Here is a 16,054-nt window from a genome sequence, read left to right on the forward strand (position 1 = left end):
AGAATATAACTATTATAATACTGCCCCCTGTGGAGAATATAACTACTATAATACTGCCCCCTATATACAAGAATATAACTACTATAATACTGTCCCTACATACAAGAATATAACTACTATAATACTGCTCCTATATACAAGAATATAACTACTATAATACTGCCCCCTATATACAAGAATATAACTACTATAATACTGCTCCTATATACAAGAATATAACTACTATAATAATGCTCCTATATACAAGAATATAACTACTATAATACTGCCCCCTATATACAAGAATATAACTACTATAATACTGCACCCTATATACAAGAATATAACTACTATAATACTGCTCCTATATACAAGAATATAACTACTATAATACTGCCCCCTATATACAAGAATATAACTGCTATAATACTGCTCCTATATACAAGAATATAACTACTATAATACTGCCACTATATACAAGAATATAACTACTATAATACTGCTATTATATACAAGAATATAACTACTATAATACTGCCCCCTATATACAAGAATATAACTGCTATAATACTGCTCCTATATACAGGAATATAACTACTATAATACTGCCCCTATATACAAGAATATAACTGCTATAATACTGCTCCTATATACAGGAATATAACTACTATAATACTGCCCCTATATACAAGAATATAACTACTATAATACTGCTCCTATATACAAGAATATAACTACTATAATACTGCTACTATATACAAGAATATAACTACTATAATACTGCCCCCTATATACAAGAATATAACTGCTATAATACTGCTCCTATATACAGGAATATAACTACTATAATACTGCCCCTATATACAAGAATATAACTGCTATAATACTGCCTCCTATATACAAGAATATAACTACTATAATACTGCTCCTATATACAAGAATATAACTACTATAATACTGCCCTCTATATACAATATAACTACTATAATACTGCTCCTATATACAAGAATATAACTACTATTATACTGCCCCTATATACAAGAATATAACTACTATAATACTGCCCCCTGTGGAGAAGAATATAACTACTATAATACTGCCCCTATATACAAGAATATATATACTATAATACTGCCCCCTATATACAAGAATATAACTACTATAATACTGCTCCTATATACAAGAATATAACTACTATAATACTGCTCCTATATACAAGAATATAACTACTATAATACTGCCCCTATATACAAGAATATAACTACTATAATACTGCCCCTATATACAAGAATATAACTACTATAATACTGCCCCTATATACAAGAATATAACTACTATAATACTGCTCCTATATACAAGAATATAACTACTATTATACTGCCCCTATATACAAGAATATAACTACTATAATACTGCTACTATATACAAGAATATAACTACTAGAATACTGTCCCCTATATACAAGAATATAACTACTATAATACTGCCCCTATATACAAGAATATAACTACTATTATACTGCCCCTATATACAAGAATATAACTACTATAATACTGCCCCTATATACAAGAATATAACTACTAGAATACTGCTACTATATACAAGAATATAACTACTATAATACTGCCCCCTATATACAAGAATATAACTACTATAATACTGCCCCTATATACAAGAATATAACTACTATAATACTGCCCCTATATACAAGAATATAACTACTATAATACTGCCCCTATATACAAGAATATAACTACTATAATACTGCCCCTATATACAAGAATATAACTACTATAATACTGCTCCTATATACAAGAATATAACTACTATTATACTGCCCCTATATACAAGAATATAACTACTATAATACTGCCCCCTGTGGAGAAGAATATAACTACTATAATACTGCCCCTATATACAAGAATATATATACTATAATACTGCCCCCTATATACAAGAATATAACTACTATAATACTGCTCCTATATACAAGAATATAACTACTATAATACTGCTCTCTATATACAAGAATATAACTACTATAATACTACTCCTATATACAAGAATATAACTACTATAATACTGCCCCCTATATACAAGAATATAACTACAATAGTACTGCTCCTATACACAAGAATATAACTACTATAATACTGCCCCTATATACAAGAATATAACTACTATAATACTGCCCCCCTATATACAAGAATATAACTACTATAATACTGCCCCCTATATACAAGAATATAACTACTATAATACTGCTCCTATATACAAGAATATAACTACTATAATACTGCTCCTATATATAAGAATATAACTACTATAATACTGCCCCTATATACAAGAATATAATTACTATAATACTGCTCCTATATACAAGAATATAACTACTATAATACTGCCCCTATATACAAGAATATAACTACTATAATACTGCCCCTATATACAAGAATATAACTACTATAATACTGCTCCCTATATACAAGAATATAACTACTATAATACTACTCCTATATACAAGAATATAACTACTATAATACTGCCCCCTATATACAAGAATATAACTACAATAGTACTGCTCCTATACACAAGAATATAACTACTATAATACTGCACCTATATACAAGAATATAACTACTATAATACTGCACCTATATACAAGAATATAACTACTATAATACTGCCCCTATATACAAGAATATAACTACTATAATACTGCCCCTATATACAAGAATAGAACTACTATAATACTGCCCCTATATACAAGAATATAACTACTATAATACTACCCCTATATACAAGAATATAACTACTATAATACTGCCCCTATATACAAGAATATAACTACTATAATACTGCCCCTATATACAAGAATATAACTACTATAATACTACCCCTATATACAAGAATATAACTACTATAATATTGCTTCCTATATACAAGAATATAACTACTATAATATTGCTTCCTATATACAAGAATATAACTACTATAATACTGCTCCCTATATACAAGAATATAACTACTATAATACTGCTCCTATATACAGGAATATAACTACTATAATAATGCTCCTATATACAAGAATATAACTACTATAATACTACCCCCTATATACAAGAATATAACTACTATAATACTGCTCCCTATATACAAGAATATAACTACAATAATACTGCTCCTATATACAAGAATATAACTACTATAATACTGCCCCTATATACAAGAATATAACTACTATAATACTGCCCCTATATACAAGAATATAACTACTATAATACTGCCCCTATATACAAGAATATAACTACTATAATACTGCCCCTATATACAAGAATATAACTACTATAATACTGCTCCTATATACAAGAATATAACTACTATTATACTGCCCCTATATACAAGAATATAACTACTATAATACTGCCCCCTGTGGAGAAGAATATAACTACTATAATACTGCCCCTATATACAAGAATATATATACTATAATACTGCCCCCTATATACAAGAATATAACTACTATAATACTGCTCCTATATACAAGAATATAACTACTATAATACTGCTCTCTATATACAAGAATATAACTACTATAATACTACTCCTATATACAAGAATATAACTACTATAATACTGCCCCCTATATACAATATAACTACAATAGTACTGCTCCTATACACAAGAATATAACTACTATAATACTGCTCCTATATACAAGAATATAACTACTATAATACTGCTCTCTATATACAAGAATATAACTACTATAATACTGCCTCCTATATACAAGAATATAACTACTATAATACTGCTGCTATATACAAGAATATAACTACTATAATACTGCTCCCTATATACAAGAATATAACTACTATAATACTGCCCCCTGTGGAGAAGAATATAACTTCTATAATACTGCCCCCTATATACAAGAATATAACTACTATAATACTGCCCCCTATATACAAGAATATAACTACTATAATACTGCCCCCTATATACAAGAATATAACTACTATAATACTGCTCCTATATACAAGAATATAACTACTATAATACTGCCCCCTATATACAAGAATATAACTACTATAATACTGCCCCTATATACAAGAATATAACTACTATAATACTGCCCCTATATACAAGAATATAACTACTATAATACTGCTCCCTATATACAAGAATATAACTACTATAATACCGCTCCTATATACAAGAATATAACTACTATAATACTGCCTCCTATATACAAGAATATAACTACTATAATACTGCTGCTATATACAAGAATATAACTGCTATAATACTGCTCCCTATATACAAGAATATAACTACTATAACACTGCCCCCTATATACAAGAATATAACTACTATAATACTGCCCCCTATATACAAGAATATAACTACTATAATACTGCCCCTATATACAAGAATATAACTACTATAATACTGCCCCTATATACAAGAATATAACTACTATAATACTGCTCCCTATATACAAGAATATAACTACTATAATACCGCTCCTATATACAAGAATATAACTACTATAATACTGCCTCCTATATACAAGAATATAACTACTATAATACTGCTGCTATATACAAGAATATAACTGCTATAATACTGCTCCCTATATACAAGACTATAACTACTATAATACTGCCTCCTATATACAAGAATATAACTACTATAATACTGCCCCCTATATACAAGAATATAACTACTATAATACTGCCCCTATATACAAGAATATAACTACTATAATACTGCTCCCTATATACAAGAATATAACTACTATAATACCGCTCCTATATACAAGAATATAACTACTATAATACTGCCCCTATATACAAGAATATAACTACTATAATACTGCTCCCTATATACAAGAATATAACTACTATAATACTGCTCCCTATATACAAGAATATAACTACTATAATACCGCTCCTATATACAAGAATATAACTACTATAATACTGCTCCCTATATACAAGAATATAACTACTATAATACTACTCCTATATACAAGAATATAACTACTATAATACTGCCCCCTATATACAAGAATATAACTACAATAGTACTGCTCCTATACACAAGAATATAACTACTATAATACTGCACCTATATACAAGAATATAACTACTATAATACTGCCCCTATATACAAGAATATAACTACTATAATACTGCCCCTATATACAAGAATATAACTACTATAATACTACCCCTATATACAAGAATATAACTACTATAATATTGCTTCCTATATACAAGAATATAACTACTATAATATTGCTTCCTATATACAAGAATATAACTACTATAATACTGCTCCCTATATACAAGAATATAACTACTATAATACTGCTCCTATATACAGGAATATAACTACTATAATAATGCTCCTATATACAAGAATATAACTACTATAATACTACCCCCTATATACAAGAATATAACTACTATAATACTACCCCCTATATACAAGAATATAAGTACTATAATACTGCCCCCTATATACAAGAATATAACTACTATAATACTGCCACCTATATACAAGAATATAACTACTATAATACTACTCCTATACACAAGAATATAACTACTATAATACTACCCCTATATACAAGAATATAACTACTATAATACTGCTCCTATATACAAGAATATAACTACTATAATACTGCTCCTATATACAAGAATATAACTACTATAATACTGCCCCTATATACAAGAATATAACTACTATAATACTGCCTCCTATATACAAGAATATAACTACTATAATACTGCTCCTATATACAAGAATATAACTACTATAATACTGCCCCTATATACAAGAATATAACTACTATAATACTGCTCCTATATACAAGAATATAACTACTATAATACTGCCCCCTATATACAAGAATATAACTACTATTATACTGCCCCTATATACAAGAATATAACTACTATAATACTGCCCCTATATACAAGAATATAACTACTATAATACTGCCCCCTATATACAAGAATATAACTACTATAATACTGCTCCCTATATACAAGAATATAACTACTATAATACTGCTCCTATATACAAGAATATAACTACTATAATACTGCCCCTATATACAAGAATATAACTACTATAATACTGCCCCTATATACAAGAATATAACTACTATTATACTGCCTCCTATATACAAGAATATAACTACTATTATACTGCCTCCTATATACAAGAATATAACTACTATAATACTGCTCCTATATACAAGAATATAACTACTATAACACTGCCCCTATATACAAGAATATAATTACTATAATACTGCTCCTATATACAAGAATATAACTACTATAATACTGCCCCTATATACAAGAATATAACTACTATAATACTGCCCCCTATATACAAGAATATAATTACTATAATACTGCTCCTATATACAAGAATATAACTACTATTATACTGCCCCCTTGTGGAGAAGAATATAATGCAGGATAAATCAGGAGGAGACGGTTGTGCAGGTTCTGGGGGATCAGGGATCCGCCTCTGCTGATGGTTTATTGGAGTATTAATCAGGTGTTTGCAAAAAAATAATTGTAAAATTGAGTAGAATATTCGCTGTTTCTTCGCTGTTTTGGCGCTCTGTGAATGTTCTGATTTGTTTTTCAATCAGGAGGAAAAAAAAAACATTTTTGCAAATTTAAGAACAATTATTATTAGAAGCAGCTGAAACGGCAAATCAGAAATCGTAACACTGACAAGACAGAACATCATCACATACAGGAATAAAGGTCTCCGGTAAGATGCGCCATTTCTAGGTAACGTTTATTGTGCGCTCACACGGTACAGTCAGATCTTCACGGAGGACGTCCCGGTGGGATTATTAGGGTCTCAGCCGCACCCTGCCAACTATAAGTGCCCAAAGTTTCGAGGGATGGGGGGGGGGAACAAAAATGGCAGCCTCCTCTCTCGTCCGGTAAACACATGATAGAACATTTAAAGTCACGACACAGGTGAAGACACTAATAATGTAAACTTTTCCTCATAAAAAAAAAAAAACAGTCACAAAAGAAATTCATATTTTAGTTCGTCCCAAATTGGAGAGGGGAGAAAAAAAAAAAAAAAAAAATCTTGATCGTGCGTGATCGCCGGGATCGTCACCGTTACACCCACAGACAACAGATCACTTACATACATTACTTCCTCTCCTGGGTGCGGGGGAGGGGATAAGACGTGTCACAACAGGACGACGTACGAGGTGATTATGGTCACAGATTATTAAGGCCGCGCTTTTGCTACAAAATATGCTGGAAAACTTTACTTAAATAGAAAAAAATAAAAATTGGGAGATCCGGCAGCGACGCACGACCAAGAACTGACGGTTTTTGTTTTTTTTGGTCCCCGCAAAACGAATATTTATTTTTTTTTACATTTGAGCGTATAGAAATAGTAATACACCGCACAGTTTGACTGAAATTTAAATGCTGTTCGGGGGAGGGGTCACTGCAGGTGACCAGTAGGGGGCGATATAAAATAAAAGGGGAAGGGGAATAAATTGCGCATTGGACGCCAGTGATTCAGATGCTGCAAATCCTACACATGTAAAGTCCTTTATATATATATCTATAGATGTACATAAATATATATACGTTTATGATATAGGCGCAATATTAACAGCTTGCTGGCCGCTCGTACTCCTCGCCGTCCGGGCTCAGACGCAACACAGTGCTTACCTCATATATAGATTTATAGATCTCCATTTTTTTTTCTCCATAATTTTTAATTATATATCAAAAAAGAAAACGAAAAAAAAAGAAAAAAAAAAAACCATAACGGGGATCGGGTGGGAATCCATGATGATCAGCCGCCATGTTTGCTAAGCGGCGCCAAGTCTCAGACGAGGGAAACGCAACCTGAAAAAGTGATTTTTTTTTTTCTTTTTTCGTCACAGAGAACTTTGCACTATTAAGTTTCGGAGCAGTTTCTGGCGGCCGATTTCATAGTCTTCCTCGTCCACGTTGACCAGTAGTTTGATGGCCTCGTGGCCGACCGCCTGCTTCAGTGAGTCCGTGATGAAGACGCCTTTCAGCGCTTCCAGCAGCGAGCCGTTGATGTAGTCGCGCCAGAAGGCGTCCAGGTAAGTGAGCTCGGAGAATTTAATGTCGCAGATTATGGAGCCAAGGTCCCTGGATTTTAAGATGGTGTTGGCCTGGTTGAAACGTTCAAACTGTCGCTCTAAAGGGTCCTGCTTGTTGGAGAAGACGTTTCCTTGGAGGGCCGTCTCGTGCTGGCAGTACTCTGCCCGTACCCGCAGCCGGATGTCTGGGGGGAGAACCCAAAAAAAAAAAGGGGCGGAGTCAGTACAGGTCAACCAATCGCAAGTTGCCATGAGGGATGGTCCGCTATTAGAAAAACATCTAGAAACAGCGCCACCCCTGTCCATGGGTCGTGTCTGGTATTGCAGCTCGGTTTCATTAAAGTGAATGGAGCTGCAAAACCACGCACAACCTGTAGAAAGATGTGGCGCTGTTTTTTTAACGCTTCAATTAACCCTTACACTTCTAAGCATTAACATCCTGCCAGTCATCTAGTCCATACCCCCCAAAAAACAAAGCCGGGATCCCATACTCTGCTGCATTGTAGCGTGGGAGATGTAGTGTTTAGCAGACCATAAGGTGGTCTCTTCAGTCCTACAATGCCGACACTGAATCTGCAGCAAAGGGCAAGATCCTCCAGCAAGACAGCAGCAGCTCTGGATGTGACTGGAGTAGAAGACACAAAGGAATCTTAATATTGCATTTCAGGAGTTCCAAGTGGACCCCGAAAAGCTGCTCCATTGCTACTTACCGCACGTCTGTTTCTCCTTGGGGTCCGGTGTGATGGATTTCCTCCTCTTCCTCTGGCTGCTGAGGGGTGGTCGCCCCCGGCCGGGCCTCTTTGTGCAGATCTGGGGTCCGGAGGGGGAGGTGCAGACCATGGGATGTTGCGGCGTCGCTGGAGGGGTTAATAAGAAGACAGAGTCACAACACGCGGATATCACGCGCTGAACCGCACAACACCGCGCCGCGAGGACGGCATCTTACCAGCTGTGCGCGGCTGCTCTGTGCCCGGCTCTGCGCTGCTGTGCGTCCGCGGCGTGACGTAGTGAATAGAGGTCTCCTCGAGGTATTTATCTACAAGATCCGGGCAAACTGCAAGACACAGGAGGGGGCGACAGTCAATTAAAGGGCCGGTCACCCTGAGCAGCGTCACGAGAGCAGCGGCTGATATCAGTCACACATCTCGGGAGGTGCTCAGCGCTGCGGAGGAGGGGGAGGGGAGGTCTCTACCCCACCTGTCACTCATCACGGTAAAGAATGTTATAGTCAGCCTCTCCCCAACCTAACTGGCTGATAACAGGGAGCAGTAGACTGTTCAGCCTCTCCTCGGCTGATAACAGCGAGCACAGCAAAAAAACAACGCTGAGTTTCATTCCCTATAATCCAGAGGGCCCTGCGAGGGTTAATATATAAGCGGTTCAGACGAAGCTACAAGATGCGGAGCCCCCCCCAAAAAAACACGAGCGACCAGAATATGAAGCGGGTGCAGGACGGCGGTCGTTTAGCAGAAAGGGAAAATCGATAGACAGCGCCACCTGGTGACACGTTAATGGTACTATAAGCTGCACCAGGATAACGTCCATCATTATAGGGTCCCCCCACATTTATAACGCGCCCCCCCAAGACTCATCGTCCTTTATACCTAAAAGAGTTAGTGATCGCTCTCCTCACTTCAAGAGGTGAGCGATGTCTCCACCCCCACGTCATAATTGGATCACTCCGTATTTCTGGTACATGGATGTAAAAAGGACTGCACCATTATAAAGGGAGGGGGGGTCAGGAGGAGAACTCACCGGCCTTCCTCCTCTTCAGCGTTACGTAGGGAAGCAGGTCGTGCCGGGTAATGATCCTCAATAGTTGTAGCACTTGGCGAAAGTTTGTCTCGTCGCAGCGGCCCTGCCTCTCCAGAGCGAGCAGGAAGTCCCGGCCGCTGCGGATCATGCCCCTCTCATAGTCATCAATAACGTCCACAAAGAGGAAGGAGAGGACCCGCACGTCCCGGTGCGTCAGGTGAGTGCCCACAATGTCAAACATCCGGTGCAGGCTGTACAGTCCATGCTCCCGGTCCCACTCCTCCTCCGTCCAGGCCTCCTCCCAGCTCCGCTTCAGGTGGGCCATAGCTGGAACGTCAAGGGCTGGGCGCTCCCCTCCTCCTCCTCCGTGCCACCTTCCTCCAAACACAAGGAAATGCCAATGTCCTCTCTAGAGGGGGAAGAAAAGACAATCATGAGATCAGGAGCCATCAACCGCTATACAGTCCGACTTAAAGGGCACCAAGAACGGAAAGTGAAAACCGCTGCCGGACATGAACGACAATATCGTGCGGCCGATCCTGGCGCTCACACGGCGGTCACCTCTAAAAAACCACGGCCCTTATTGGAATTAACACTAGTATTGAGCCACGTGCAGTACCGCCTCTGACCACCGCAGGCAGATAATACTTTCTATAGGAACTAAAGCAACAGCGCCACCCATCTGTAATAAATAGATGAAGATTTGAAGAGTAACTGCAACTACAAGATCAGCACACCCCTCTCCTGAAATACTCTGTGCAGCTGTGAATATTAAGATAACAGAAGATTTAGCCAGTCCATGGACGCTTCATAGCACCCTTGGAGGGGAGCATCGTGAACGCAGCTTGTGGTGTTCATCAGTGTTACCCAGGATCTCATGTTACATTCTCCGCAGGTCTGAGACAACCGGAGACAAGACCCGACCAAGTACAGCAGAGCTAGTCAGCAATGCGTGTTACCGGGTAGTGTACCCCAGCATCTTATAATTATTGGGTGGCCATAACGAACCTAACACACACAACCCCCCGGAGTACATGACATATGGCGGCACAGGTAAGTGGGCGGGGCTACTATGAGTTGTCAATGCTCCGCCTCCTTCTGACTCAGCTTCCTGGGTGGGTAGCGGTGCGGAGCAGCATTACTTAGATCCCATTATACCTCCCACCCCTAGGGGGTGCCACAACATTAAACCAATGATTGTCCACTGTTCCCACAAGTAGGAGCAGACGTGCTGGGCGTGGCTCTGCTGTACGTCATGCGGGGTCCGGAGCCGGGGGTCCCCTCTGAACATGTCAGGACACCGAGGTAAGAGTCCGCTCTTCTGTAAATACAGCTCCAAAAGTTCTACAACTTTCTGATAGACTGGGTTTCAATTCCAATATCTCTGCTTGCGGTCAGCGGATGGGAACATTCTTGTTAACATCCAGGGGCTGAAGACTTGCACAGACCTAATACTTCCCGCACCTGAGGGTTTGTTACAATTGTTTTCAGTCTAGCCAATCCTCTGTGAGAGACACCCAGGACTCCAGACTGATACATTTTGTTGGAACTGCTACATTGTAACAAACTATCAGGACAGGAGGGAGATCTGCGCTGGGCTCAGCACACAGGAGATTGTCCAGACTGGATACAACCGTAACAAAACCTCAGCTGTGAGAAGTATTAGATCAGGATGGTTTTCAGCCTCTAGATGTAAAAAAAAAAGTTTCAGTGTAATGACAGCAAGCAGAGATATGTTAAATGGTGAGGAATGGAAACAAAGTCTATTAGAAAGCGACAGAGAAGATAGGCAGGAGAGGAGGGGATACCGAGGGGTTAATCAGGGGAGGGGGTGGGGAGCCACTTCTTACTGCAGATTAGGAATACCAGACGTGACCCCAAATAGAGAATGGGGGGGGGGGCGTCATCCAGGTATACGGGTAGGTGAGTAGTTGGGAGTCCACGTATACGGGGTGGGGGTCTCGACTGGTATTTGAATATTTACAGGACTGGCGCAACTGAAGAGGGTGCGGCCAGAGGTTACAGGGGTCCAGCCAGAGGTTAGGGGGGTCAGGCCAGAGGTTAGGGGGGTCAGGCCAGAGGTTAGGGGGGTCCGGCCAGAGGTTAGGGGGGTCCGGCCAGAGGTTACGGGGTGGGGGGGGGGGTCTGGGCAGAGGTGATGGGGTGGGGGTCTGGGCAAGGATCTGGGCAGGGGTGATGGGGGTCTGGGCAGGGGTGATGGGGTATGGGGGTCTGGGCAGGGGTGATGGGGGTCTGGGCAGGGGTGATGGGGTATGGGGGTCTGGGCAGGGGTGATGGGGTATGGGGGTCTGGGGATATGTATAGAAGTTCTGGGGGGGCAGGCAGAGGGCTCAGGCCTTGTATATATATAATGTGTCAGGGGGGCTGAGCAGTGCATGCTGGGTACTTCTGGTTGGGATACAGGGGAAGGCCGGTTACCGGGCTGCTATGGCAGGGTATATACATGGGGGTAGCCGGGGTGGTCTGGTTGCTCCAGGCCCCGGGAGGAGGAGGGGAGCACCAGGCCCGGACATGGCGGCTATCTCTTACCCGCCGGTGCTGTCACACAATGACACCCTGCGCCACCGCCGCCTCTCTGTGCTCTCAGGACGGAGCAGCCATTACGGAGCCGTCAGCTTCTCTATCAGGAGCAGCTCAGGGAGACGGGAACATCCGGGGACCGCTGCCGTTGGAAGAGGCGGAGTTCGCCCGGGGATTGGTCCTCTCTACGTTCCGTAGTTCGGCTTCAGCCCCATAGAGAACAATGACAACCTAGAAGACATCTTAACTAAGGGCGACGTCAGGCCACGCACAGGGAGTGAGTATACGGCTTCACTGCCACTACTCTGCATAGAGATACGGCCATCTTGGAAGTGGGCAGCCTGGCACCATATGTAGGTATCTGAGGGAATAAGCAATAATATAATGTGATGTCTGAGATATCCCTGACTGACGGCTGTATGTCCACACAGGGCTCCCGTAGTAACCTCTGACCTCACTGCAAAGAAGGCTGTTACCTATAGCAACCAACTTATTCCCCCTCCCGTGTCACACTTATTACTGTCCCCTCATCTCCCCGTGTATCAGTCATTACTGTCCTCTCATCTCCCCGTGTATCAGTCATTACTGTCCCCTCATCTCCCCGTGTATCAGTCATTACTGTCCCCTCATCTCCCCGTGTATCAGTCATTACTGTCCCCTCATCTCCCCGTGTATCAGTCATTACTGTCCCCTCATCTCCCCGTGTATCAGTCATTACTGTCCTCTCATCTCCCCGTGTATCAGTCATTACTGTCCTCTCATCTCCCCGTGTATCAGTCATTACTGTCCTCTCATCTCCCCGTGTATCAGTCATTACCGTCCCCTCATCTCCCCGTGTATCAGTCATTACCGTCCCCTCATCTCCCCGTGTATCAGTCATTACCGTCCCCTCATCTCCCCGTGTATCAGTCATTACCGTCCCCTCATCTCCCCGTGTATCAGTCATTACCGTCCCCTCATCTCCCCGTGTATCAGTCATTACCGTCCCCTCATCTCCCCGTGTATCAGTCATTACTGTCCCCTCATCTCCCCGTGTATCAGTCATTACTGTCCTCTCATCTCCCCGTGTATCAGTCATTACCGTCTCCTCATCTCTCCGTGTATCAGTCATTACCGTCCCCTCATCTCCCCGTGTATCAGTCATTACCGTCCCCTCATCTCCCCGTGTATCAGTCATTACTGTCCTCTCATCTCCCCGTGTATCAGTCATTACCGTCTCCTCATCTCCCCGTGTATCAATCATTACCGTCCCCTCATCTCCCCGTGTATCAGTCATTACTGTCCCCTCATCTCCCCGTGTATCAGTTATTACTGTCCTCTCATCTCCCCGTGTATCAGTCATTACCGTCCTCTCATCTCCCCGTGTATCAGTCATTACTGTCCCCCTCATCTCCCCGTGTATCAGTCATTACTGTCCCCTCATCTCCCCGTGTATCAGTCATTACTGTCCCCTCATCTCCCCGTGTATCAGTCATTACTGTCCCCTCATCTCCCCGTGTATCAGTCATTACTGTCCCCTCATCTCCCCGTGTATCAGTCATTACTGTCCTCTCATCTCCCCGTGTATCAGTCATTACTGTCCCCTCATCTCCCCGTGTATCAGTCATTACTGTCCCCTCATCTCCCCGTGTATCAGTCATTACCGTCCCCTCATCTCCCCGTGTATCAGTCATTACTGTCCCCTCATCTCCCCGTGTATCAGTCATTACTGTCCTCTCATCTCCCCGTGTATCAGTCATTACTGTCCCCTCATCTCCCCGTGTATCAGTCATTACTGTCCTCTCATCTCCCCGTGTATCAGTCATTACTGACCCCTCATCTCCCCGTGTATCAGTCATTACTGTCCCCTCATCTCCCCGTGTATCAGTCATTACTGTCCCCTCATCTCCCCGTGTATCAGTCATTACTGTCCCCTCATCTCCCCGTGTATCAGTCATTACTGTCCCCTCATCTCCCTGTGTATCAGTCATTACTGTCCTCTCATCTCCCCGTGTATCAGTCATTACTGTCCCCTCATCTCCCCGTGTATCAGTCATTACTGTCCTCTCATCTCCCCGTGTATCAGTCATTACCGTCCCCTCATCTCCCCGTGTATCAGTCATTACTGTCCCCTCATCTCCCCGTGTATCAGTCATTACTGTCCCCTCATCTCCCTGTGTATCAGTCATTACTGTCCCGTCATCTCCCCGTGTATCAGTCATTACTGTCCCCTCATCTCCCCGTGTATCAGTCATTACTGTCCTCTCATCTCCCCGTGTATCAGTCATTACTGACCCCTCATCTCCCCGTGTATCAGTCATTACTGTCCTCTCATCTCCCCGTGTATCAGTCATTACTGTCCCCTCATCTCCCCGTGTATCAGTCATTACTGTCCTCTCATCTCCTCGTGTATCAGTCATTACTGTCCTCTCATCTCCCCGTGTATCAGTCATTACTGTCCTCTCATCTCCCCGTGTATCAGTCATTACTGTCCCCTCATCTCCCCGTGTATCAGTCATTACTGTCCCCTCATCTCCCCGTGTATCAGTCATTACTGTCCCCTCATCTCCCCGTGTATCAGTCATTACTGTCCCCTCATCTCCCTGTGTATCAGTCATTACTGTCCTCTCATCTCCCCGTGTATCAGTCATTACTGTCCCCTCATCTCCCCGTGTATCAGTCATTACTGTCCTCTCATCTCCCCGTGTATCAGTCATTACCGTCCCCTCATCTCCCCGTGTATCAGTCATTACCGTCCCCTCATCTCCCCGTGTATCAGTCATTACTGTCCCTCATCTCCCAGTGTATCAGCCATTACTGTCCCCTCATCTCCCTGTGTATCAGTCATTACTGTCCCCTCATCTCCCCGTGTATCAGTCATTACTGTCCCCTCATCTCCCCGTGTATCAGTCATTACTGTCCCCTCATCTCCCAGTGTATCAGTCATTACTGTCCTCTCATCTCCCCGTGTATCAGTCATTACTGTCCTCTCATCTCCCCGTGTATCAGTCATTACTGACCCCTCATCTCCCCGTGTATCAGTCATTACTGTCCCCTCATCTCCCCGTGTATCAGTCATTACTGTCCCCTCATCTCCCCGTGTATCAGTCATTACTGTCCCCTCATCTCCCCGTGTATCAGTCATTACTGTCCCCTCATCTCCCCGTGTATCAGTCATTACTGTCCCCTCATCTCCCTGTGTATCAGTCATTACTGTCCCCTCATCTCCCCGTGTATCAGTCATTACTGTCCCCTCATCTCCCCGTGTATCAGTCATTACTGTCCCCTCATCTCCCCGTGTATCAGTCATTACTGTCCCCTCATCTCCCCGTGTATCAGTCATTACTGTCCTCTCATCTCCCCGTGTATCAGTCATTACTGTCCCTCATCTCCCAGTGTATCAGCCATTACTGTCCCCTCATCTCCCTGTGTATCAGTCATTACTGTCCCCTCATCTCCCCGTGTATCAGTCATTACTGTCCCCTCATCTCCCCGTGTATCAGTCATTACTGTCCCCTCATCTCCCAGTGTATCAGTCATTACTGTCCTCTCATCTCCCCGTGTATCAGTCATTACTGTCCTCTCATCTCCCCGTGTATCAGTCATTACTGTCCTCTCATCTCCCCGTGTATCAGTCATTACTGTCCCCTCATC

The 16,054-nt window shown here is 41.7% G+C and overlaps 1 protein-coding gene across 1 annotated transcript; it reads right to left on the minus strand.

The window, feature by feature from the left end:
- Window positions 1-6,534: 6,534 nt before the first annotated feature.
- DEDD (death effector domain containing) lies at window positions 6,535-12,597 on the minus strand. The gene is made up of 5 exons (XM_075844673.1): window positions 12,431-12,597; window positions 9,881-10,289; window positions 9,072-9,179; window positions 8,836-8,982; window positions 6,535-8,310 (listed from the first exon to the last, which is right to left on the minus strand). Exons 2-5 carry the CDS (start codon window positions 10,203-10,205, stop codon window positions 7,934-7,936), a joined length of 957 nt encoding a protein of 318 aa, XP_075700788.1. The 5' UTR covers window positions 10,206-10,289; window positions 12,431-12,597; the 3' UTR covers window positions 6,535-7,933.
- Between the last annotated feature and the right edge of the window lie 3,457 nt (window positions 12,598-16,054).

Source organism: Rhinoderma darwinii, chromosome 12 (genome assembly GCF_050947455.1).
Source record: "Rhinoderma darwinii isolate aRhiDar2 chromosome 12, aRhiDar2.hap1, whole genome shotgun sequence".
Classification (NCBI taxonomy): Eukaryota; Metazoa; Chordata; class Amphibia; order Anura; family Rhinodermatidae; genus Rhinoderma; species Rhinoderma darwinii.

Excerpts from the sequence above, each read along its gene's own strand:
- DEDD (XM_075844673.1), bottom strand. The coding sequence starts at position 10,205 with ATGGCCCACCTGAAGCGGAGCTGGGAGGAGGCCTGGACGGAGGAGGAG. Across the intron at positions 9,180-9,880 it reads GCTGAAGAGGAGGAAGGCCG|TTTGCCCGGATCTTGTAGAT; the intron begins GTGAGTTCTCCT and ends TGTGTCTTGCAG. Across the intron at positions 8,311-8,835 it reads CAAGGAGAAACAGACGTGCG|ACATCCGGCTGCGGGTACGG; the intron begins GTAAGTAGCAAT and ends TTCTCCCCCCAG.